This window comes from Tinamus guttatus, unplaced genomic scaffold, assembly GCF_059628265.1.
Source record: "Tinamus guttatus ecotype Peru unplaced genomic scaffold, ASM5962826v1 Tinamus_guttatus_pri_ptg000045l, whole genome shotgun sequence".
NCBI lineage: Eukaryota > Metazoa > Chordata > Aves > Tinamiformes > Tinamidae > Tinamus > Tinamus guttatus.
In genome coordinates this window covers 2,538,171-2,564,791 of record NW_028288579.1, presented here as the reverse complement: position 1 = coordinate 2,564,791, position 26,621 = coordinate 2,538,171, and the positions used below count along the sequence as shown (strand labels likewise).

The window sequence follows — 26,621 nt, the reverse complement described above, 5'->3', positions numbered from 1 at the left end:
CCATGCATCACAACACTTGCCCTGCGACGTGACATCCTCGCTCTTCCCTTTGCCGTGCTTCAGTGCAGTTGTTCCCTTACAGCGAAGTTCATTTTCTTAGTTCCCTGCTGGTAAAAAACAAGGCAGCAGCAGACATTAACATGCAGAAAAGCACACGGAAACCGAGAGCTGCCACCCCAAGTGCAATATGATCCTGCCATCCTAAATATACCCAGGCCTCTGCCCATCCGCCCTCACAGTCCTGCCCAGGAGGCTGCCGTGACGCCGTGTCTCAGGCTGCAGGATGATGTGGCCCTTGTTTACGAGAGGCTGCGAAAGCGCAAAGCGAGGGTTGGCTTTCGCCTTCCACCTACGTAGGGAAGAGCGCATTATCTAATAATTTCCATGGCCTGTTGCTGCTGATTCAAGTTAAAACATAACGAAAATGAAAAATGGAAATGGGACCAGCGAGTCAGCTGTGAGCAAGCAGTACATTCCTCTCTTCCCTCACATGGCCTGCAGAATGAACCAATAAATACTAGATGAAATTATCTCCACATCTAGTGCAGTTAGTTTGATATAGTAAAAGAAAGAGAAATATATCTGCAGATGCATGTTTGTTTATGTTTGTCTTTGTTCCATAGCATATAATTCAATAGAATTATGCTAGAAGAACTTTCATTTGGTCCGAGCTCCAAATATACTGGGTATTGAATTTCCTCTTTAAATGAGAATTTCTCTTACAACATTTCCATGCTGAGATAGAGTAATTTGGAGAACTGAAAGGTGGAAAGCAGCATAGGCGCACTACAGGCAACCGAGAAAAGCATGTAATGATGAAATGAAGGAAAAAAGTCATCAAGTGTTATAAAATATACTGACACTTTTTCATGCATATCTAAAGAGGGAAAAAATCACTGCACTTCAGCCTTTTGGGATGACAGGAATGTTGGGTATGTATGGATTGCAATAAGGCTTGGGAAAAAGCGATTTAGAAGTAGCATATGTTTTCAATCAGCAGGAAGCAAATCTGATCTTTTGGATATCAAATGTAAATCCCACTAACAGTATGTGAAAACAAGAATGGATTGGCCATCTTGAGCCATAAAAACTGACATATTATAAAACCACACTATTTCTGCTTTTGCTGCTAGGAATTTGTTCCAATAGCAACCCAGGTTTGCTAGTGATTGTTTCTAGTGCTTATCCTATTGAATTTAGGCTTTTTGTTTTGTTTTGTTTTATTATATCAGAATATTTTTGCATTTATGGCAAACAAATACACTACTTGTCACCTTTTATTTCTTTAATTTTATGAGCTGGTATCGATTTTTAGTATTCACTGCAAAACTTTATTGAACTACTTTATTAGAAAACACATTTTAACTAGCTTCACAGATACTCTGGCATCTGCCAAAGGCGGCCATCTTCTTTCTGTTACCTGCTGTATAGCTGGAATATCTTTTTTTAATCAGTGCATCTGTGAAACCAGTAACTGTCTATATTACTAGCCAATTCTATGATATTATAGCCAGGAGCAAAAGCTTATTTATTCTGAAGAAAGCATAATTCCCTTCAAATTTAAGAAAGAAACGAGCAAAAAATCTTTGCTTCTCGCTTCTACCTGTGCCAAATAGTTACTTCAGTTCTTCCATGCCCTGCGCTCTTTCTAGCTATTCACACTGTGAAGTCCCAGATATTTTATATCTGAATTTTGGAGGCTCTTTCAGCATCCATCTCTATACTCTTTTAAGTACATATGAACAGCCCAAGGCAGGAGCTTTAAAGAAACAAATGACAAAATGAAGAATCTTTTTACCAAACAAGTAAAACACACTAAAGCTGTGGAAGCTGTAATATTTGGCACTGTCCTATGTTTCCAGGGGGCCCATACGCACTTTTTTTTTGTGTGTGTTGGTGATATTCTGCCCCACTAAAGCTGGAGTTGCATCCTTAGTTTCTCCATTCACAAGCAGATCTGACTCCAGTGCCAGAGATTAATTGCCTAATTATCTTTCTTACTCCCTTTTGGAAAGTTGCCCTCTGGCTCCTCCTCTCGGTTTTGAAATTTAGAAGGACGAGACATCAGAAGTATCCAAGCCTTGCAAACAGAGGGGATAGATTAGGGATAGATTTTAGGCTCTGAACAACTTTCAAGTACAAAATTGCAGCTATGCAACTTTTTAGGAGCCTCTTTCACACATATTGTAATATTTGTTACCTTTTGTCACTTAGCACAGGAAATCACTGACCTCAGAATCAACCTTGGATGGCTTAAACATACTCCTTGTTGGCCAAGCTGTGGCTGTCTAGTCTACAGATCTTCAGAAAACTGGAAAATACCCCATGTAACAGAAGCGTAGCTGAAAAATCCTCTGTCATGTAAAGTGTCTGTCCTCAGAAATGCACAGTGCATCTAACCTTGCCACTGCCAATAAGCAATTAGTGTTCAGCAAAAACAAATGAGTGAGAACAGAGAAATTCAATGGGAAGATATTCAATGGGAAGATAAGAATCAGGCGACTAGAACGCAAAGCAAACAAGAGTTAGGATGACAAGGATGAAGTATGCAAATGCCTACTTTATAAATAGAAGATCAACCAACAAACAAACAAACAAAAAAACCATAACCAGTAACAATTTATTCCTTTCTCTTTATATGTGTGTGTGTATGTGGTGTATTTTTTTCTCCCTTAAAATCCAGTACGGTTAATAACAGACAACTGAGACATCAGATTGGAAGTCCCTTCTGTTGATAAACTAAGGCAAATTTACAGTGCATCTTAGTTTGATAGGTAATTTTCCTCTTAATATTTTCACTTTATTTTTTGTAACACTGGGAATTAGAAGATAGGTGGCATAGTCCAAGCATCAGTTGCAGCCAGTATCAACATTTGAGGCTGTATTTCACACACACACATGCCGCTTTTACCCTAGTTTCTCAAAAGATATCCCACAGAATTGGGAAGCTGTCAAAATCTTCCATATCCTGAGGCAACCACACTGCTGGCAGGGATGAGTTTGACCAAATAAAGCTGGTTTTAAGCTGAATTTTCTCACTGCATCTCCTGTGCCTCAGACCCCAGGCAGGTCAGTGGGTGTCCAACAGGCCTGGCAGTGGCACAACCTCCTCCTGCCCGTGTCCTTGCCGAGCACGAGGGGCTCCTGACACCCTCCTTGCGTGGGGACAGGCAAAGCCGGGGGACATTTTACCTCAAGCTTCAGGCCACCCTGCCCCGGCGGCAGAGGAAGCCTGAGGAAACCTCAAGGGTCGGGAGAGAAGAGTGAAGCCGCGGGACGAGTCAGACCTCATGTCCGACCCACGACGGCCGTTTCGTTATTTTATTTTCTTATTTATTTATTGATGTGAACCACAAAAACGATTTCCGAGCGCGATGCGGCTCGGGCTCCCCTCAGGCGGGCGCGGGGGCGGGGCCGGGCGGCGCGCGGCGCGGGCGGGCGGCCCTACCCATGATGCCCCGCGCCGCGGGGCGAGCGGCCCCTTTCCCGCGAATTCAGTTCAAAGGAGGGGGAGGGGAGAAGCGCCAAGCGCTGAAGCGCACCGACCAACCAAACTCTTCCAGAACCATCCGTGCGTCACGCGGAGGCGGGGCCGCCGCCGGCCAATGCGGCGCTGCGGCGCCATCTCCGCCGCCAATGGGCGTGCGGCGGAGGCGGGTGCGTCGCCGTCGTCGGGTTCGGCTGGCCGCGGCGCTGAGGAGAGCGGAGCGGAGGAGACTTAGAGGAGTTGGAGCGCGGCGCGTCCCCTCCCCCTCCTCGCCCACCCGCCCCGGCCGCCCCCTCCCTCCCCGCTCGGTCTCCGTCCCGCCGCGGGCCCCCCCCGGGCCCGGCCATGGCTCCGCAGAAGCACGGAGGCGGCGCGGGGCCCAGCTCGGGCTCTGCCGGCGGCGCCGCCGGAGGAGGAGGAGGAGGCGGCGGAGGTGGAGGCGGCGGCGGCGGGTTCGGGGGCTCGGCGGCGGCGGCGGCGCCGGGCGGTAAATCGGGCGGCGCGGCGGGCGGCGGCGGCGGCGGCGGAGGAAGCGGCTACTCGGGCGGCTCCTCGGCCTCCTCGGCGGCGGCGGCGGCAGCGGCGGCGCTCCCCCCCGTGAAGAAGCCGAAGATGGAGCAGATCCAGGCCGACCACGAGCTCTTTCTTCAGGCCTTTGAGAGTGAGTGCGCGGCCGGCGGCGGGGGAAGCGCCGAGCCGGCCCGGCCGGGGCCGCCGCAGAAAGGGCGGGAGGCGCCGCAGGGGAGGGCCGCGCAGCGCGGGGGCTTCCGGGGGTAAACACGGCCCGGGCGCGGGCGGAAGCGGGGCCGGGGGCCCCCGGGGCGGGCGCCTCCCGCCGGCCCCTGAACTTGGCCGCGGGGTCCCCCCCCCTCCCCGCATCCCCTCCTGCCGCCCGGCGCGGAGCCGCCTCGCGCCGCTCCCCGCCCGCCGCCTCGACGGGCCCCCTCGGGGCACGGGTGCGACGAGCGCTGGGCTGGACCCGCTCCCTCTTTGTCTGCTCCGCTTGTGCCCCTCGCTGGGGTCTCGCCTCGGCACCGGCCCCCGCCGCCCACGCGTCGCCCCGTGGCACTTGCAGCCCCCAGGAGGATCCCCCGTCCCGGGCGCTGCAGAAAGTTGTTGGCGGAAATCTGGCCGCAAAGCGCGGGGTGGTGATAAAGTGTGCCCTTATCCCAGGCGGCCCCCGAGCAAAGGGCAGGTCTGCAGGGAATCTCGAAAGCCCCGCTAAAAAGACAACTAAATGTATGGTCCGGTTGTGGGACCGGTGCTGTCACCGCGGCACCCGTGTGCTGTGCGTAGCGGCAGCGTTGATAACACGCTGGAGTTTTGGGTGCTGTGTCAGGTCCTTAATGACGCCGGCGCTTTTTCTTTTTTTTTTTTTTTTTTTTTTGACTCTTAGTCATGTTAACACAGCAATGTGATCAATAAACGCCTTCCTGCAAATAGATCAAGGGATAAACGGGACCTTTAAGAGCTTTGCTCAGTGCTGAAGTGTGGGGTGTCGGAGATGCGATTAGGGGAGAATCTGTTCCCCAGCTCAGGATGGGGAAAAAGTTACGGTGAAAATCCATCACCATGAGCTCGTGTCGTAGTCCGGAGATTATGAGAAAACAGCAATGAGTAAGTGCGGGATTAAGAAATCCTAGCACATGTAAAATTGAATCACGTTCTCCTTGAATGGTTTTGTCCCTTTTCAAGGTCATATGATAGAAAAAAAATATTTAAAAAAATATATTTTTTTTTAACTAACATGGACTTGTGAAGCGAAGGTCTCCAGGTAAAAGTGTGTTGTAGAAATTTTCTGCTCAGGAAAACTGAAGTGCGAGCAGCAGTGCGCTGTCTTTAAATTACATATTGCATGGTTAAGAACATAATTAATGTTTTCTTATATTTCTAAATTATGCGTATGCCATGTTTTTTGCAGACTGAAATGCCTGAAGTGTTGCCTTACAAGTTGTGGCTGCTTAGTATTTTCATTTTTTATCAAAGTTCACATCTTTCTTAATGTCTTTTTGCTTGATTTCAAACCTACAGATTTTATGATTGTAATATTTAATTTGTGTTAAGCAGAATTTTATTGTTTTAAACACTCTTTAATGACTAAGATCGGTTATGATTTCCTTCTCTTCAAAAAGACAACACATTTCTACCAATACATTCTGAAGTGTAGAAATAAGGTTGAATGGTATTTTTAAAATGGATGAAGGATTTTAAAATGCTGTCCTTGTTCAGTTCTGATTTCAGGATTCCACAAATAACAATATGATTTCCAATCGTTTTAAATAAATACTTCACAGGAATATAAAAATCAGCTGTTTCTTACAAAATAACTAGTTGGTTAGTTTCTCTTTGGGGAAGAGGAGACAGTGCTGACAGCCTCAGTACGGGCACTCAGCCTTCTCTGCCCTGCATCTCCCGTTCTTCCTTGGCATCTTTTATCTAGCCTTTTCCAAGCCTCTTGCTGACCTTATCAAATTAAGATGGCTCTTAGTTTAAGAATAGTGTATTTTTGTTCAGTTTGAAGTTCTTGGTGGATATAACCCAGTCTAGAGCTAAACTATTTTGTATTGATTTCACTTTATTTTAAAACTAAACTGAAGGTTCTCTTTTCTGTAGACAAATCTTGCTTTTTTTTTTTTTTAACTTTATATTACACCTATTTCAAATGATGCTGCTCTTTCATGTTAGTATTGATCACAGATCTATTATCTTCCAGCAAACAGTTTGCTATTTGGAACAATAGTTACTTTACCAGAATAAATGCATCCTTTAAATGTAAAATGTTCTAGACAATAACAACTTTCCTGGCTTAAAATGATCTGTAATGTGCCACAGGTAATTGACACACCCTGGGGTATCTTGTGCTTGTCAGTGACCTTGGTATTTTCTAGAAGGATAAAACAATTAGATACAAAATTGACTGTATAGGTTTAATATACTATTTTGGTATCATATCTGACACACTGTTCATTATTTAGGGGAAAAAGACTCATCTGTTCAACAGTAAACTGTAGTGTGTTGAGCTTTTTTTCTGCCTTTTTTATGACTTTAAGGCTTAGAGGAACCTCTTGTTCGATGGAAAACAAGAACATAGTTGTCTGGGTTGTGATGCTGATTTATGGTAGCTTAGACAAGAAGTTGCTTCATGTTATACAGTAGGTGGAGTAACCTTTGACTTGTTAACTGAGGCTTACGTAGACTTCATGATGTTTCATGTAAGCTGTGATTTCAGTAGTTGTGTAAAAAAAAAAAAAAGGTTAAATTGGATACTTTTTCATCATTATAAAGCTGTATTTCTAGAGGTGCAAGGTCTGGTAGGTAACATATATTTCTTTCTCTCAGAACCAACACAGATATATAGATTTCTACGTACCCGGAATCTCATAGCAGTAAGTAATTGGTCTTTATTGCTCCTTTACTTTGGGCTCATAGGAAACTTTAAAGCATATTAATTTCTTTTTCTCATTTCTCTTTCTGCAGCCAATATTTTTGCACAGAACTCTCACTTACATGTCCCATAGAAACTCCCGAACAAATATCAAAAGGTAAAATTACTTTTTGAAAAGTAATCTTAAAATAACAGCTAAGTAGTAGAAGTCAAAAAATAGTGAAGTGACCTGCTGTTTGCTTTGAACTGGATGCATCTGAGGAATGGGCTTCAATTTTGATGTTGCAAAACAGTCATCCAACTCATGTGAGGATGCTATGACTGCATGTTTAATTGAGTATAAAATGCATAAAGTGTGTGATATAACTGTAGGTAATTATTAACGCAATTTCAAAGTTATTTCAATTTTTCTTTTCCCCAACACACTGTAAATCATTCATGATACTTTTTTTTTTTTTGTAGTTTAAAGACTTTTAAAATTTTTAACACTGAAGTTCATATTGCTTGGGAACAGTTGCTGTGGGACTGAAATGCTTATTCATGAATGTTTAAGGAATAGTAATAAAATTTGATTATCCAGGCAATTAAAATTTTAAACTTACTTGTATCAAAGGAAGATAGCTTTTGGATTATTTGTTGAACAATAACTTGGGCACTTCTATTTGAATCAAATGGGCTGTATTTGGTGCTCTCACATCTCTTGGTTAGTGTTTAGAGTACTTTTCTTGCCATTTTGGAATAAGGTGGCATTAGTTATAAATGTTACTGCCACCTTAGTCTTAAAATTGTGCAAGAAATACTTTGTTTCTTGATGTATCTTGAATGTATCTTAACTTTTGACTGGATTTTTTTTAACTTACAGTTGCTGCTTTTTTTTTTTTTTTTTTTTCCCCATACAACAGTGACTGAAGTGTATCATATATTTTAAAGCAGGGTAGAGCCAGATTTTAAGAAATAATGTTTAGGACTTATTTAATTCTTTTTCTGCAAGTCACCTAGGTATCTGGAACAATATATATCTTTTTCAAAATGTGCAACAAAAACATGTTTCTGCTTATTATTTGTCCTAAATTATAGTTGGATGATATGCATATGTTCTTCTTTTACCTGAGTCTTGTTCTCTTTCTTTGGATGTCTCCTGTAGTTGCTGGGAAACAACTGGTACTTTGCATGTACATTGCGTTGTCCACTGTTCCAAATTTCTGTTCCTCAGCTGCCCAAGTAATGCTTAGTTTCTCTTTGAAACATATTGATTTTTTTTTACTAATAGCCATAATTCTCTGGTTTAGAATGGTGATTTTATTTTAGATAGTGTTTTGATCCATAACAGACAGATTAATGTTCATTTCACTCACTAGTTTTCAGAAAATATTGGCTTATTGAAATCAATTTGGTAATTAGATGTAGGAAGAATGAAGTAAAACATACTCTCTTTACAAAAACAGAGTAATGCACCAGAAGCAATTTAGTTTAGTTTCCTGGGTGTTTGCTGAGGGGAGAGAAAAAGAAAAGAAAGGGGAAAAAAAGACACAAACCAGCTATCAGTGTGTTCTTATGTGCCCCACCACTACCTAAACTTTTCCATATTCTATGTTAATGCTATGGCCCTTATTCTAAGCGGTCTAGTTAAACTGGTGAATACTGTGGTTTAAATGTAGTTTTATTTAGGTCTGGGAATGGCACTGATTGAAGGACCCGTGGCAAAACAATTTTAGTGTGATTTCTACAGAAGGTTAGCAAGGCTGTTGTCGGCAGGTCTATACTGGCAAACACATTTTAAAGTGCACAATGGCCGTGTTGCTATTAATTCAATAGGAATAGTTAACATATGGTCCTGTCGTTTTGGTGAACAAGAAGCTTTAAAAGAGGAAAAAATATGAATTGGACTTCAAAATCTTACTGAGATTTATATCTGGAAAACTTCAAAAGAGTAAAAATGTTAGTGGAGTTTTATTTTCAAATTAATGTATCCTGAAAATGCATCCTTACCATGCCTGAATAGGTGGTTACAGTATACGCATGTTATTTGTTTTCCTTCTAAGATTTTTAAATTTTGCCTTTTTTAATTTGGTGTTGTGTTGACTGCCGCTTAACGTTATTGTATGTAAAACAAATTATCTCGAAGCTTGATACGACTTAACTATATAATTATAGTTCCACGTTTTTTATCTCTAGCTCTACAGTAGTCTGTAAATGGCAGACAAATTTATCACTTGGAGGTGATAAAATTGGAATTTAACAAGAAAATATCCATTGATGTTGATCTGTATGTTTTATATGAAGGATATTTGTCAGGACCAAGTTGTTTAAAATGTAAAGAAACGTGAATATGTAGTAAGTTAATGGACATGTGTCAACTTGGGCTAATAGTCCATATTGTTTTTTTTAAAGTATTGCAAACTTTTTTTGAGAGGTGATATAATTTGCTAAAGTGATCCCTGATGAGAATTGATAATGATGGAGTTGAGAATGGTTAGTAGCCCTGTTTACAAAACTGACTGCCTATGAAGAGTTTGAATAAAGAAATATATATATGTGTGCATATATTTAATTATTGGCAGAGTGGCAAGCTATGATGTGACTTTCAATACTCTGTTAATTATTACTGTGCTTGAGTGGAGTAAGAGTGGGTGGAGATAGGAATGCAAGATGCATGTACTTGTAGCACCAGTGTATGCCGTTTTGAAATCCTGGGTGCTAGGGATGATTAAGTTTTGTCTGACTGGATTAGAAATATGACACACACATAGTAATTTAAAGGAACTTCCTTTAATCCCTGTTCTTATAAATTTAATACAAATTTAACACATTTGATTTACTGTGTTTTTGTTTATATTTGTTCCAAAAGATTTTTAGGAGGCTTTTTCTTGTCTTGGCATTTGGAAAGGTTGAATCATTGTTCTTGTTGTATCACTATTACTCACAGATGCTAAATACAAGCCTTGTCGGATATTAGTATACCTTATCAAAGATCATTAAACCGTTCCCTGTTTTGAAACTGTCCACAAGCCATGTTTCAAGCCCATATTTGAGGTCATGACAGATTTTTTTCTGTAGAGCTGTGTTTTAAGCAATTCTCTAGTCTGAACCCAGTTTTCTAGTCTAGCCCAAGTTAGTGACTTGGTAAGATCGCCTAGTAGCCTTGCCAAGATCAATGTGGTGCGGCTAATTTTGATAAGCTTAAGCAATGTGCATGTCAAGACTAGACTACTTTTTCTTTTTAACTTGCCTGCGTTCACTTAGGGGATTTATGGGTGCAGACAGTGCACCCCTTGTTTTTGTATGAAATCCAATATTTGACAACAGCTTGTGTGCTCTCATTATTATTGCTTCATATCTTATTCTCTAAAAAAATGTAAGCATGGCTGTACGAATGTTGCACTGTCAGTCTAGTTACGCATTTTGAGGGGTGCATCTAGGGCCAAATACTCATTTTCCTTTAAATAGAAATTTAAAACTGTTCTGGAAACTACTGAATATCATCTATTTGTGAGTGAACTTTATTTAGCAGTGTACGTTTAATTGTGTTGGGTTTATGTAGTAGAATAAGCTGAACATATGAGCGTGAATGTACTGTTATTGATGCATTTACTGAGAGAAATGATAGGAAGTGAATATTCCCTACTGCATTGCAGTCATGATTTTCCCTCTCAGTGTTTTGCATGAATGCATTCAACAAGTGGCTTCCGAAGTACGTTATTCGTTGTTTTGTGTCCATTTAATGTAACTTTGTGGAGAAGGAAGCCTTTTGGATAATCAGGTTTTCAAATACTGCTGTTTTTCATATTTAGAATCAAGGTTGAAATAGCAATAGTTGGAGAGCTAACTTGTACCTGTGTAGTTGGCATAAGCATCAATGAAGTGTGAGGATTTTCTCTCTGAGCAAAGCTGAGATACTAGATAGTTTTACAGGAGTTTGAATGTGATGCTGTTAAATGACACTTCTTAAAAACAGTAGGATTTATTCTGAAAGTTCTGATTTTAGTAAGGATATTTTGACACTTTGAAAAACTGTATTGTAGTTGCATTCCTATGACACAGTTGCACTACTTACCCTTAAAAAAGGTATAGAAAGGATGCTTTGTGGGTAGAAATCTAAGACTGTATGTAGACAGTTATAGGCAGAAAATTAAGTGAATCAAATTTTCTTGTTGTTATGGGAATGTGAAACTATTTTCTGCTCTTTTTCTCACAGGAAAACATTCAAAGTAGATGACATGTTATCAAAAGTAGAGAAAATGAAGGGAGAACAAGAATCTCACAGGTATTCTGCATATATATGTATATACAAAAGAGCTTATGTGAATGGTAAATCAACAGGAATGTGAAAAAAAAAGGAAGCAAAGTTGTTGCCTTTTGAAAAGTTGCTTACAAAACTTTAAAATATGTATGTGAACTAATCACTTGAAGAAAAGCAACAATGGGGTACATTTTTTTTGAATTTTTGTGCTTTCTTAAAAGTTATGTGGAATTGTTTTAGAAAAATGCTTCCTCTGTAAGTGCTAATTATTAAGTTATAATTACTGATGAACCAATTGGTTTCTTCGTATTTTTTTCCTCATTAAGTTACTTTCTTAAATCATATAATACACAGTTAGTGTGGGGAAAAAGCTAGTCTTTTTACCGAGTCTTCCTATTCCGCTTCAGGGCAAAAGTATTTGAGATGTGAACTCTTGCTGAGTGTGCAGTATTGTATTTGGCACAAGTCAGCTCAACTGAGATGTGAAATTGGGTGTGATGCGTTTCAGTTCATTTTCATCCTAGTCTGCCCTTGTGATAACGGGAAAAAGAGGGTATAGCAAATACCCAAATGAGGTGAGGTGCATCTTATTGGTGTTATGTTCTAGAGACTGCTATTTTATTTTCTTCCTCCTTTCTTTGGGGGGAGTAATAAATTCAAATTTAAATGAATGAAAGCCACCTCTTTGCATAGTGCTGTCAAATAGACGAATTAAGGTGGTAAAAAAAGCCCTCTAAATTTTCAAGTTTTATTATTTGCAATCTTAAAAATAAAAGTAATATCATGTTACCTCTCCTTAGGCATAAACATGTTGATTTTTTTGGTATGGAGTTGATTTTTCTCATAGAATTGGAAGAAAGGTCGATCAAGTACTTTGATTGTACCATGGTGATCAAAGGCTATAAATGAACCAAGGTTTGTAAGCTGGTGAAATGAGTGTTGATAGGTCAGTAGAAAGGTTGGTGTTTGTTTAAAAAAAATCAGGTGTATGAACAATAAAAAGAATAAAATTACTATTGTAAACACTCAAGAACTGTGAACACTATTTCTGTTATCAAGCATTTTCATAGCCTCAGCAACTGTAAGTGCGTGTAGTAATTTTTGTGCAGTTATTCTCATACTGTTTTGGTTCCATTATTCTTAATAGAATTATAACAAAAATTCTACTACTTGAATTTTGATGAATCATTCTCACAATATTTTATGGCTTTGCAAATTCATAAGTTAATTTGATTTGATATTAAATCTCTAATCCTTAACAAAAATCAGTACCATGCAAGGAAGCTGAGAAGTGACTTATCATGCGATGTGTTTAGAATAGTTGAGGAACTAAAATGCATTCTCTATTTAATGATTGGAATTAAAATGCATTTATCGGGAGTAGAATAATCAAAGCGATAAACTTCAGGACTCTGAATCTAAGTAACTATAGTATTTTGATTGCATATGTTAGAGTTGAAATGGACTAGATGTGACTGGTAAATGATTTTTAATGCCATCTGTCACTGTAAAGATTCTACTTACCACACCTCAAATACTTGGACTAAGACTTCAATATCAAATTCATGCTTTAGCCTGAAATACTGGAAAACTTCATCAAAATGTGTCTGCCTCTTGATGCCTACCTAGGAAATATTTGCCTGTCCACGAAGGCAAGATCCTGTGCATGCTTCAGATAGTGTTGTGCAAAAACCTCTACCTTTTTCTGTCTCAAGTCATGGGTAAGAGAAAAAGAATCATTTGATTTGTAAAGAGCAGACCCATCTATGACTGCATCTGTTGCAGTCTTATGGTTGCTGTATTTAGCAGTTTCCAAGCAGTTAGAGGACAGACCTCCTCACTATGATTCTTCCTTTCATGGGAGATCTGTCCTGAAAATCAGTGAATTGCATGTCTGCTGTGAGGGGCAAAATACTTGCTTATTCTAATACAAAATTTCTTTTTTTTTGTTTAGCTTGTCTGCTCATTTGCAACTCACGTTTACTGGTTTCTTCCATAAAAATGGTATGTTTGCAAAATTCATTCATCATACTGCTTTGTATAGCGCTTTCGGAGTTAGTACAGATTGTGAGGGGAATATTTAAGTAGTCTGTTAGAAACTCTGCTCTCTAGACGCAGTTTTTCTTTATACTCAGTTGTCCCATTAATTACAGTACTTCAAATTTTGCTTTTAATGACCGAAAATTGTGTAGCTTTTCACTGTGTGTGCTTCAGATATGCTTTAGCATATTTGTAATGTTAAGCAAATAAGCCTTCCAGAGTTTTAGTCAAAACACAGTGATTTTGATAAATACTTCAAGCCATCATCCTTCCAAACTTTAAATAGACCTTGAGTTGTTCCTGAAGAAAGTGATTTTATGAAAATGCGACTTTTGGGAATTTGAAGTAAATCTTAAACAAAACAAAAACCTTCAAGTAGTAGATTCAATGCTTTGGGATTCAAAATATAAGCATGAAAATAAATGATATCAGGTAGAGCCTAGAAATAAGACAAAGTCCAGAACAGGTTTTATAAAAGTAACTTGTATTAGTGCATTTTAGTATGTGTAATTGTTACTTGCAGTTTTGTTGTGTCTTTATGCATGACATTCAGCATTACCTCTTAAAATCTCAGTATGGGACTATGAAGTTGAGAATGTAAGGCTCTATTCCTTTAACTAAAGCAGCAATTGCCTTTATGCTGTGCAGACATGAGTAAATTTACTTTTTACTTCCCTGCAAATAAAAACTTAGCTGTTTATTTAAATAAATTGGAGTTTCTCATCTTTCGGTTAAAAATATCCTGAATGAAGTCTTAAGTCTTTGGATTTAAAAAGTGCTTGAGGTCATGTAACAGGTTCTGTGCTCTGATCTGGAAGCTGTCATGTTCCCTCAGAGTATTTTGTGCTTAACCAGATCTGCTCAGTAAGAAATCTAAAAGTTACAGTGGCAAATTTCCAAATTTTAGCATCGCTGCTTTATTGAACTGTAATTTCGTTCTGAGAAACTACTTTCTGTCTCTTGGTTGAAGCTTCTGAAGTATAAGTATCTTTAAAATACTGCTGGTCTCATGGGATAGTATTCCTCTTGTTTCTGTTCTCTGGAACTTCATATTATACATAGCCCTTAGTGCTTTAGAGAGGAAAACTGCAAGAGATAAAGGTGTCTTGGCAGCTGCAGATAAAAACAGAGTAGTGTAGAAAAAAGGGGTCTGTATACTGATGCTTCTTAAATACAAATATATTTTCAAAATTTGTGTCTGAAAGTGAATACAGTTAAAGCAATTTCAGGGAGATTTGCAGCATTGAATAGACTTTTATCTTTTGGAAATTATATGTTTTTTTCTGTTTAGATAAGCCATCACAAAACTCAGAGAATGAACAAAATTCAGTAACCCTGGAAGTACTGCTTGTGAAAGTTTGCCACAAGAAGCGCAAGGTAAAAGTGATTTGACAAACTACTATGTATGTATGCTAAAGCAAGTTATACTTTGTTCTAGAACATCTATTTAACATTACCATACTGGAAGCTAGTGGTGAGATGATGCTGAAAGACTAGTTTAGTCCTGAAAGTTATTGACAACTGAATTGTAAGTTGTTTTCTATTGACCGGTAAGGAATTCTTCAGAAACAAATATGTATTGGTCTTGCTCCACTACCTGAGAATTAACTAGAATATTTTTTGTAAAAAACATTCAGCACTAATTTAATTTTTCTTGCTTGTAAGTCATACTCATTTGTTGTGAATTTCAGCCAGTTGTTTTCATTCCATTTTTTTATATGCCTTTGCTAAGCTCAAACCTTATTTCTAATTATTCTGTTAATTGTATTTTCATGTCTAAAGGTTTAAGTAGGCACCCACAAATTCATAAAATAGTCTATCTTTTAGGGATTAGAAGTAAAAAGGAAAAAAGTTGGTCATTGTTTCAGTTCCTCAGTCACCAGAATGTTGTCTCTTTCCTTGATTTTTTCTGTACCTGTGTTTTTACTCTGATCATCTCGGTTATTGCAGATTTTAGATATTATTACTCATAAATTTTTTTTTTCTTGGAATCTTGGAATTTGCTTGCTACGTTAGCTAGGTTTGTTTCATGCCAGTGGGGAAAATTATCCTCACTGCTGAAGAAAAATAGAAGATTCAGTAATGCAAGTTTTATTTTTTTTTTATGGAGGGGAAAAAAGGTTTACACCCCTATTTCATATATTTTCATGTCAAGTCGTTGTGATGTGGATTTTTTTTTTAGGAGTTAATGTTTCTATTAAAATTTATTTTGTCTTGCTATGGTATGGACAAATATGATAAAAACAGGAGAGGGTCGTGGTTATTTTAAGTATGTTTTGTTGCAAATTTCATACTTAGGCTTTTTTGCCTTATTTTTCCAATATTACGCAGTGTTCCATGATGTATTTGAGAGATACTGTATATAATAAATCCTAAGTGAGTGGTTCTCTATCTCTCAGAAAGCTTGTAAGTGCACTTTGTAATATTGGATGGAAAAGATAGGAAGCCCTTGGAATATGTATATAACCAAAACATTTAATTTCTTTTGGTAAACAGAATTAAATTAGCATTAATGACTTTCCAAATGTCTTTTTAAAAAAAACATCTGTTAGAAGGCTTATTTTCGAAAAGACATTAGGGCAAGTGCAATTCATGGATTATATAAATTTATCACTTAATGTCTATATTTTGTATTCTAAAAAAACTAAGTTATAGCTTTCTTGTTTTCCTGCAGGATGTCAGTTGTCCGATAAGACAGGTTCCTACAGGTAAAAAGCAGGTGCCTTTAAACCCAGACCTCAGCCAAATAAAACCAGGCAACTTTCCATCGCTTGCAGTTTCCAGCAATGAGTTTGAACCAAGCAACAGCCATATGGTGAAGTCTTACTCGTTATTATTCAGAGTAACTCGCCCAGGAAGAAGAGAGTTTAATGGACTGATCAATGGTGAAGCCAATGAAAACATTGGTAACTTCAATCTTTATATGATTTTGCAAGTTTTACCTTGTAGTCTTATATATGGTTATCTTAATCTACACTGCATTTGAATTTGTCTGTATAATAATTGAATGCAATATTTGTTATATGCAGATGTCAATGAGGAACTTCCAGCTAGAAGAAAAAGAAACTCTTCAAATCGTGAAGATGGGGAGAAGACATTTGTAGCACAAATGACTGTGTTTGATAAAAACAGGTAATATTATCTAAAATAAATAGTGTTTCTTCTAATTCTTAGGAAGCTGTTTAGTATTAAACTTAAAACTGTTTTGAATTTCATTGTTGGCAGACATTTTTTTTTTGCATCTGAGTTGGTAGCTAATGTGCTTGCTTAGGCTTTATTGTTAAATTACTTGTTTTAAAAAAAAACAGTCTGTGTGTTTCACAGCACATATTTTATGTGGGTTTCACAGTACTTAGTGACAATTGCAGGTAATTCCATTTTATGATCTTGAGCATTGTTCTGTTAATCTTCATCAGTTTGTTCCAGGACTGATTTCTGTGGTTTTGTTATGGACCAGTGACAACATAACTAAAAACGCGTATGGTTGCTAAAGTATGGTTGCTACTTACATTTTTATTTGATAGCATAATATAATGCTACTTATTCCAATAAAAAAACATGTTATGTAACTTTGTTACTGTTTAAGTGCTTAAGCAAGCAGTTAAAATGATGATAAGCTTACTCTGTTGGGTAGTTTAAGTGTGTTGAAATGTTTTTATATTTGTTACCTCGACATTAGTTAATGTACTAAGAAGATGGGATAGGGGCAACTTGCATGTAGCCATAGCTTATTAGAGCAATCCCGATAGTGCAGAAGATAAGTAGCAAAGTGCCATTTCCTGTGGATGTTGTATTGTTTGTCCTGGGGGAGATGATAGCAGTGGCAACAACCAAAATCTTGGTATTTATGATGAGAAACAGTCTGTTTTGTTATTCTGAGAAGGAAGTATAGCAAATGAATTTAAGTGTCCTCTCTGTAGGAAATCTAGAACCCAGGTAGAGGTGGGTATCTAGATCAGTTCTTTGATAATAAAAAATACAGATTCAGGAAATAACTATTTAAAATATAGCTCGACACCAGGATTCTGAAAAAGTGCTTATTTATCCAAATACACTTTTAGAAGATTTTTATTTGGTGTAGGACTTTTAAGGAAATGTTTTATATATTCGTCTCAAGATTCTCATTGTAGTATTAGTTGTTATTAAGATTAGCTTCCTTTTGGGTTTATTTTCACGAGGATTTGAATTAAAGTTTGTCAATAGACACCTTTTACGTTATGGATGGTGTTTACCTACAGACTTAGGCTGTGTTACCAAATGATTTTGCCTGAAAAACTGTATTTAGTTTCATGAAAGTTAGTGTGAAATGTTTTGTTTAAATGCTGAAATATAGTCTGCGTTTTAGTGGACAAACAACACAAATAAAAGTGAGCTTCTATTCTCAAAATACATACTTTGTGTTGACAGACGCTTGCAGCTTCTAGATGGGGAATATGAAGTGGCCATGCAGGAAATGGAAGAGTGTCCCATTAGCAAGAAAAGAGCAACATGGGAAACTATACTTGATGGAAAGGTAAAGACTGTTTTATTACCTGAAGGACTTGTCTTCCCTTAAAATAGTCTTGATTAAGGTGGAATACAAATTCAAAATGCAGCAGCTGTTCCTTTGAAAATGGATTAAGTTAAGCAAGGAATGCTACTATTCTTTCAGGAGATATACAAAGCATGTTTTGATTTTAGCTCTTGTTTAGAAAAGCTTTGACCACATGAGACTATTACTCAAAGAAATGTTAAAAGCTACTCTAGGTATGGCAGTTGTCTCCTGTAATACCTTCTGAATTTCTCTTTCCTAAAATGGGACAAATCAAATTCAGCTATTTTAATAAATGCCAGTCAGACAAAAAGGAACAAACTATAGAAGCAGAAAAAAAAGAGAAAAAGGGGGAAAAGAGCTATCCAGGACTTGACAGCAATGTACAGGAAGTCATAGAACATCTTTTTTTTTTTTCTTTTTTTTTGTGATATATCTAAGCGTAGATATTGAAAATGCAGGGACTTTCTTAATCTAGATTGTTAAAAGATGTCTATCCCCTTTTTGTGAATATTTGTAAATATTTTTGCATGGCTTGTTTTTGTGCATTGGAAGATGCTAATACTACTGTGTCTATTTTTTTTCTAGAGGTTGCCTCCATTTGAAACATTTTCTCAGGGACCTACACTTCAGTTTACTCTTCGCTGGACAGGAGACACAAATGATAAATCTACGGCTCCTATAGCTAAACCTCTAGCAACAAGAAATTCTGAAAGCCTCCCTCAAGAAAATAAGCCCAATTCTGTTAAACCTACTCAGACTATAGGTAAGCAAACTTAATTTGATGCTGAATAGTAATCTCCTTAGCACTTACATGCCATAAGGTCCCTCATGTTCCAGTGCAACAACTTCAGGTAATCTTAAACATGGAAAAACAAAAATGAATGGGCTTCATGTATCTCATAATTTACTTTTTGAAAGGTAAGTTTAATGGCATAACTCTTTTCAGCTTTTAAAGTCATGGCAATATTGAAATAAGTAACTGTAGACTCTGCTTTCAGCTACAGCTAAAGAATTACTGATTAAATGGACAAAAGAAAATGTTGCTTTTTGGCTAATGATGTTTAAGTTCTCTGAAGGATTCTTCAAAACTGTGGATCCATTTAGATACCTGTAAATTTTGAAGGAAGCTGAATAGCAAGCCTTCTTGCTGATAGGAAGAGCTGCCTAAGCCATAGTTCATTACCGTAGCTGGTTCCCTCCAGAAGGAGAGTGCCCTTCACAGAATTTCTGTAGTCTGATAAGAAACACAAGGTGTGCTTTTATTTTTTAACCTCACACTAAGCAGAAATGTGTGTGTCTCCATGTTATTTTGCTTTTTTAAATTTTTTTTTAGCTGTGAAAGAATCCTTGCCAACAGATCTTCAAACAAGGAGAGAGAGAGATGTTTTAAATGAACCGCGACAAAAATTACGAATATTTTACCAGGTATTGAAAATAACTGTTAGCGGGGAGAGAAATAGTGAGTAAATGTTGCATGGAGGTAAAATGTTTTCATCTAAGTTGGGTGCAAGTTTTTTGTTCATAGAACTGTCTTATTTGTATTCTCAGAGATTGCCTTATGGGTTGCAGATTCACATAGCATGAGCAGTTCCATGTATTTCTTCTCCCAGGAAGTATTTTAGAAAATTAGTCTTCCTGGGGCTATGTCTGACACATCTTTTGAAATACAAAGGACGTCTCCCATTAGACGCCTGGAGGGAGGCAGGTGCTTTTCTTATGGGGAAAAAATTCTTGAAATAACATTGTTTCAGTACATTGAGCTGATCTAATGTTCCTAAGAACTTATGGTAGAGCTTTCCTGAAGTTGTGTCCAACTTGGTTTTATGGGTGGAAGGTTAATGAGTTCGATGTATTTGATGGTAATAATATTTTTTTTATTTGTTTGCGACAGTTTCTTTATAACAATAATACAAGACAACAGACTGAAGCCCGAGATGATCTGCACTGCCCATGGTGCACACTGAACTGTCGTAAACTGTATAGTTTACTCAAACATCTGAAACTCTGTCACAGCAGGTTTATCTTTAATTATGTTGTAAGTGATCTTATTGTTCATTAGCATGAAACATAATAAAATCTGTAGTAGATACTATATAATGTATTAACTTCATTGCTAGTCTATTAACGTGTAGGACTGTATCTGCAGGTTAAGTGTAACTTTCTTTGATTTCAATTAAATGAATGTTTGTATACTATATGGGTAATTAAAATTTGTAGGTTTTTTTTATAGTTCTTTCGCCACCGAAGCCCCTGGACAATGAATTCTGACTAAGGCTGCTGCTTTGACAATAATTATTCTTTTTATGTGATGTAGCAAGTAATATAATGTATGCTTGGTGGAAAGTCTTTAGAGGTTTTTGGAAGGCAGTATACATAACTTCATTATACTGATAAGGATCCTTCTAACAATCTGAATGAAATTCCTTCCTGTTTGTTAGAGAATGATTGTTTCTACCCTGCTTAGAAGATCATTCTTTACTCCTTCCAGTTTCCAGGCCGTTTACCATCTTCTGCTAGTGTTGTCTTTTAGTTTATAATTATTTTTGAGTCGTTGACTTGCTTGACAGTAGTGTGGCATATAGAACTTAAGGAAACTGAAGTAGTGTTATTGGCTTCTAGAGGTTAAAAATGACTTACATGTTGTAAAAGGGATCTAGAGTTGTGTGAAATAATTGATAGAGTGGTATTTTAGGTATTTGGAATTTAAAAGGTTACTTCTGAAATAGTCTTTACTTCTTCCTAAATATATTTGCAATTATCTGTTCCAGTATCATCCAAAAGGTGCTAGGATAGATGTATCTATCAATGAGTGTTATGATGGCTCCTATGCAGGAAATCCTCAGGATATTCATCGCCAACCTGGATTTGCCTTCAGTCGCAATGGACCAGTCAAAAGAACCCCTATCACACACATACTTGTATGCAGGTAGGTATATTTAAAAGAAAGTCTGTGTATGCTTGTGTGATAGGGGCCAAAATTTATTAAATTAGGGATCTGTTAAGTTGTAGCTGCGTGTAAGCAGTGTTGAATGAAAGTAGTGGTAAGAAATGATGTACTCACCTGTGATATTTCTGCAGCTGTTGAATTTATTCATGAGGTGCCTTCTTTTTGACTTTATCCTAGAACTTCTCTTACCCAAAAGATATAGTGGTTTTGTTCTTTTTCTTATGGGCTGTTTCACCAGTGATAAATTTTTCAACTTTTTTTTTTTTTTTTTTTTTTAAGACTTATTACTACTACTAGCAAGAGTTAGTATTTGCATATTTGATTTGATAGCTGAAAATAATTACTTTTTCCGTTCTGCTAGGCCAAAACGTACGAAAGCAAGTATGTCAGAATTTCTTGAATCTGAAGATGGAGAAGTGGAACAGCAAAGGACATACAGCAGTGGACACAATCGGTTATATTTTCACAGTGACACGTGTTTACCTCTCCGTCCACAAGAAATGGAAGTAGATAGTGAGGATGAGAAAGACCCCGAATGGCTACGGGAGAAGACCATTACTGTAATTATTCCCCTTAAACAAGCTGCTTTTAAAATGCATCTTACTTTTTAACATATGGTCTACAGGTGTTGTGGGGAACAAATAGGGTACATGCTTTCACTTTGAGAATAAGTAGAGTATTTTGTGAAGCTGAGCCACTAACATCTAGAGTGTTTTATATAAATTCATGGAATCAAAGTATGTGCTTAAAGTATGTCTTTAGTTGTAAATTTAACTCGGTCCTCATGATAAGTTTTTTTTCATCACTTTGTGCCTGTTTCTCATTAGAAGAGGAGGTGCTTGTGTCACAGGAGTACAGTGGTATCTGTATAATGTGGAAAATAATTGATCATCGTAGATTCCTATGTGAGCTGACTTTGTTCGGATCCTTTTGATTGCAGTACCTTAATCTTCAAAAGCAGTTATTTCTGTGTAGAGTTCATAAGCAGAAATTTAAGTATACTTTCATTAATTGTCACTAGATGTAAAATTCTAATGTTTCTTTCTTTTCCTGTCTTTTCCTCCAATTGTTTCCCCCTCCAGCAAATTGAAGAATTTTCTGATGTTAACGAAGGAGAGAAAGAAGTGATGAAATTATGGAACCTTCATGTTATGAAGCACGGGTATGTTATAAACTTAGTTTTGATGCAAATAGTATAGCTTTGGGTGACTGTTTTGTACTGCAATTTGCTAAGCACCTAATTCATTTCAGTGGTGTAGGAAAGGTTCATAAAGGATGATTTGCTAACGTGCTTTGTATTGTTTTAATTTAAAAAAAATCTTGTACATAGCTCTATGGCTTTGAAAACAAAAACATTGCAGATATTGAGACAACATAATGGACAATCTCTGCAGTTATCTTGATAAGCCATGTTGAAGGATGTCTTCTATTTCTGAAAATGTTTACCTCGCGTAACGATGGATTTCTGACTTGACAGGTTTATTGCTGACAATCAAATGAATCATGCCTGTATGCTGTTTGTTGAAAATTATGGACAGAAAATAATTAAGAAGAACTTATGTCGAAACTTTATGCTACATCTGGTCAGCATGCATGACTTTAACCTCATCAGCATAATGTCGATAGACAAAGCTGTGGCCAGGCTTCGGGAGATGCAGCAGAAGTTAGAAAAGGGAGAATCTGCTTCCCCAGTAGATGAGGAATCTTCTGAAGAACAAAGTGGGACGACAAATGGATTCAGTGAAAATAATATGAGAGAGAGAATTTCGGAAATGGATAGCATCTCAGGTGTCACAAAACAGAGCAAGAAGCAGAAACTCTGAAGTCAAAACTGAAACGCCATTCAACGGACAAACATTGAAGTGACATTCTAGGGTGCATGAGCTCTATAAAGAATTACACACAATGCAGAGATTCCAAACAGGCACTGCTGGATGGAAATAAATGATTTCAGCAAGGATATTGTTTTAACAGGGTTTCTATTCAGTTAATTATGCAAGTACTACATGTATATCGGTTTTGGTGATGTAATGACAATATTCTAAGAGTTTGAGCATGAAGAGCAATATGAAAGTCTTTTTGTAATTTTAGTAATTAGTGTCTTAAGAACTTTATGGAATTTTCATAATTTAAGTATATGTAAAACAATTTTTATATTAAGATTTTGCATCTGTATCTGGCTGTTTTTTCCTACCATGAAGTTGTGGAATATTGGGGAAAAGGGGGTTGGGATACAGTTTATGCTTTTCTTATTTAGAAATTCTCCAGTTAGCTTTTTGTGAAAATAACGTCTCACTATTTAAAGTTTAACCTCGATCCTTGTATTTGAAATCATTTATTAATTTGATCATAAATTACAAATTAAATCTTTTTTTTTACACTAAAATTATGAAATTTTGCAAACTTAGCACTTCCTTTGTCTTGTGCCTGTTTGGAAAGATCTTGGCTTTTCATGTTACAGACACAGTGAAGTACCACCTTGGCTTTTTGAGGTTACCAGCAGTTTGGTTTTTCGTGGATAATTCTGATGTATTGATCACCCAGTGTACCATTTTAAACTTGAACATTAGTTTATATTTTTATTACACATTTACACAGCTACACAAACTATTCGATGTAAGCCCCTTGTGCCGGGGCCGCGCATCGCCATGTGCCATGCTAAAGCCGGGAGTCTGTCGTCACACGTAGGCATTTCGTCGACCAACTTCCCTGGAAGTTCATGCCTGCTGTTTCGCCTGAGCACAGACTGCAAGTCCAGGCCGTGGGTTTAGCTTTGGCTTTTGAGATGCCACTCTTGAGGGAAAAATGCACTGTAAAATTGGACCAGAAAATGTGTTGCACTTCTTATGCAAGTATTCTGTGATGTATTGTATTCAATACAGATACTAAGATGCTGACTAAACTATATTTGAGCAGTTTTGCACTGCTGTTAACACATTTTATGCATACGTTTACAGATTTTTTCCAATGGAAAGTGGTTTCACTACTGGTACAGTATCAGCACCGAAGGGTTTATTCCAGCAAGCACTGTGGTTGAGTGACATCACCTCAATTTTTTATTATCCTTAAGATATTGCATTTTTCATATTCTTTATTTATAAAGGAACAATGCTGCTGTAAATACAGGTATTTTTAATTTTTTATTTCATTCCATCACCATGAGATGCAGTTCCCTATTTGTTTAAGGGGTATATAAGCTTTCTAATGGTGTCTTCAGAAATTTATAAAATGTAAATACTGATTTTGATGGTCCTTTAAGATTGTGTTTAACTGTGAGACTATTTAACTAATGGTGTGGATGTGATTTGTCATCCAGTATTAAGTTCTTAGTCACTGATTTTGTGTACAAAAATAGGAAAGAGGGAAACTGCAGCTTTCATTACAAACTTTTTGAATTTGCCAGCTCTCTGAGTTTTAGCAAACTCTAATTATGCCTCTGGATAGTACATCAAGCATTTCTCTCTGGCTTTAATTTGCTAAAGCTGTGCACATATGTAAAAAAAATAGATTATTTTAGGGGAGATGTAGTTCTAGAATTATTGCTTATGTCATTTCTTAAGCAGTTATGCTCTTAATGCTTAAAAGAAGGCTAGCATTGTTTGCACAAAAAGTTGGTGATCCCCCCAAAAATAGTAATGAAATTACTTCTGTCCAGTAAACTTTGTATGTCATGTCAATTTATAATAAAAGCTGAAAAAATCCCTTTGTTTTCTATTTATAAAGATGCCTTTTCTATATGTACCTTTGAGAGATTTTGAAGATATCATGTAAGCTGGTTAAAAAGCATTTGAATGGTACAGTAGATGTAAAAAACAAAACAAAACAAACAAGTTTGGTTGTTTAAATGAACCATTGTTTTTACATTAAATGTTTTATTTGAAATCGGCTTTTGTACATAAAGTTCAGTAATATAAAATCTGCCATGATGGTTGTCCAGTCATTTTTTTGTGCATGCAGAACGGCCACAAGCAGCATCTAGTGCAAGCTTCCTCTTCTGCTTGGTTCAATTTACCTTAACGTGCTTCCTTTGCCAGATTGTTACAGATGTGGCTAAGAACCCAGGCCTGTGGGTCTATTTAAATTGCCAAGTCCAGGGCTAGATTGTGGAAATAGTATTTTTGCTTTCTTGGGGTGGAACTGAATACGTGAGATCCAAGCTGTGTGCATTGGTGTTTAGAGCTGCAGTTTATCTTACTGAACCAAAGGCACATGAATTGCTGTTTCAGTTGTAAAAATGAACGGCTTGCGTGGGTTTTCTGTTTTAACATGCAAATGGTTAATGTTTCAAGTAGTTTTTACGGCTGTAACTATGCTTTATTTTGAGCAGAGTTGAAAATCGGAATCTGTGCCTTTCTAAGATTGTAAAGGAAGATGGTCTAGGTAATACGGACCAAGAGGAATTGTGCTGCTCATCAGAGTGTACTGGGTGGTGAATAGCAGGCACTGAAACTTTTTCCCAGTTAAAATAATTTGGATGCTGAAATAGAGGATATGACAGGTAAGCACTAGACTGTAGCTGTCTAATGTGTATTTTCTGTACAGCTAGCAAAAGCTCTTTTAATATGGCCTGTTATATGTTCACAGCAGATTGTGATCTTCTATATTTGGTGGTACCCTTAACACACTAGGTCTGTGAACCACAAGCCTGAAGGTAAGCTCTGATACGAGTATCTAAATCAGTGTTAAATAGTGTATTTGCCCCTTCCTCCCAATTCAAATGTTTTTTATCTTCATTGAGAATCACTGCTATTGTCAAAACTGTCCTCACAGCATGCTTCCTTCCAAGTTAAGTGTTTCTTAATTTACAGAACATTTGGGTGCCATCGTCAACCACTGCTTGAGTGAAGGTGTTCCTGCGGGACCAGATCCTCGTCGTAAATCCGGTAGTCCAGTGTTGCACAACCAAGGAAAGGATCTTTGGATGAAGTAAGTTTCCCCTTCGAACACTTTAATTTCTGTGATAGTTGCAGTTACTTGATGTGAGGTCGAACGTGCTCTCTTTGAGAGAAATACTCAGAATCCTAATGTTAAGCAGGTTCTTTGTATAAATACAGTATGAGAACAAGCTGCCTTGTCAGCAAGCTTATCCACTGGTTTCAAGCTTTAAGTTCCCTTTAAAATAAACCAAAGTGATGGAGTTGGCAGCAGAAAGCAGAAATAAGTTAAAGTGAAACTGTGCCTGTCCAATATGGACTTTATTAGAAGAGGATTAAACAATATTGGTTCTTGCTCAGTCAATAATGTTGGCCAAAAACTAACATGTAGAATTGTTGCAGCACTTAAAGCAACTTTAAAAACATGGTAACAGTAAAATGGAGTAAAGACCGTGGTGGAATATCAAGGAATAGAGTAGACAAATGTTGAAATTTGTGGGGGAAGATAAAGACAGGGGGAAGCTTAAGAACATGATTGTAGCTGCATGAGATGGGTGTTTAAATGTGAACTTCTCAGGGAAATGAAAGTAACTGCAGACGTGAGGAAGCTCAGCAGTAACTTTTTTGGAACTTTGGAGGGAGTAAAGATGAAAGTAATTGGAAAAGAAATGGAGAAGCACTTAAACATGGGTGCAGTGCTGTAGCCAGACTATTTTTGATGGTTGTGGTAATTGAGCTCACCAATATGCAGCTTTATACCCCTGTTGAACAATTAACTAAGCAATACAGAGTTAAGGATGAAACTTTATTTAGAAAATTCAAATATCACTTGACACAAATGTCTTGGATGAGGTAAGTGAATATTCTAGCTTCAGGAAACAACTTTCAGGATTTCATAACTTAACACTCAGTTGCTTGCAAGGCTCCAAGAGCTAGAGGTGAAAGACTGTAAAGGAAGTGTCAAGTCTTTTATTTATCTAAACTGTTCTACAGTAACAATTGTTTTAATCTAACCTCTTCAGCTTTTTTTGTTTTTTTAATACCTCTTACTCAGGTTTCTTACCCTGAGATTCTTTCCCCCTCCCACATTTAAAAGGTGCAGCTCTAAGAGGCA

General features: G+C 37.6%; 1 protein-coding gene across 2 annotated transcripts; it reads left to right on the top strand.

Annotated features, from left to right (window-relative positions):
• The first annotated feature begins 3,831 nt into the window (after positions 1-3,831).
• On the top strand, positions 3,832-24,451 carry SUZ12 (SUZ12 polycomb repressive complex 2 subunit). 2 transcript variants are annotated; one of them, XM_088538028.1, is made up of 16 exons: positions 3,832-4,148; positions 6,827-6,873; positions 6,965-7,029; positions 11,068-11,136; positions 13,067-13,116; positions 14,444-14,529; positions 15,827-16,058; positions 16,182-16,284; positions 17,560-17,665; positions 18,272-18,449; positions 19,020-19,111; positions 19,578-19,721; positions 20,455-20,612; positions 20,995-21,193; positions 21,716-21,795; positions 22,111-24,451. In XM_088538028.1, exons 1-16 carry the CDS (start codon positions 3,833-3,835, stop codon positions 22,454-22,456), a joined length of 2,271 nt encoding a protein of 756 aa, XP_088394154.1. In that variant the 5' UTR covers position 3,832; the 3' UTR covers positions 22,457-24,451. The 2 variants fall into 2 exon arrangements, with proteins under 2 accessions (XP_088394154.1, XP_088394162.1); XM_088538036.1 differs by lacking the exon at positions 3,832-4,148 and adding an exon at positions 6,515-6,639.
• Positions 24,452-26,621: the final 2,170 nt, after the last annotated feature.

What these genes read in the sequence shown, in the direction of transcription:
- SUZ12 (XM_088538028.1), top strand. Translation starts at nt 3,833, where the DNA reads ATGGCTCCGCAGAAGCACGGAGGCGGCGCGGGGCCCAGCTCGGGCTCT. An exon ending in GGAGAACAAGAATCTCACAG is followed by an intron (nt 11,137 to 13,066) that starts GTATTCTGCATA and finishes TTTTTTGTTTAG; the next exon opens with CTTGTCTGCTCATTTGCAAC. An exon ending in AATTACGAATATTTTACCAG is followed by an intron (nt 19,112 to 19,577) that starts GTATTGAAAATA and finishes TGTTTGCGACAG; the next exon opens with TTTCTTTATAACAATAATAC.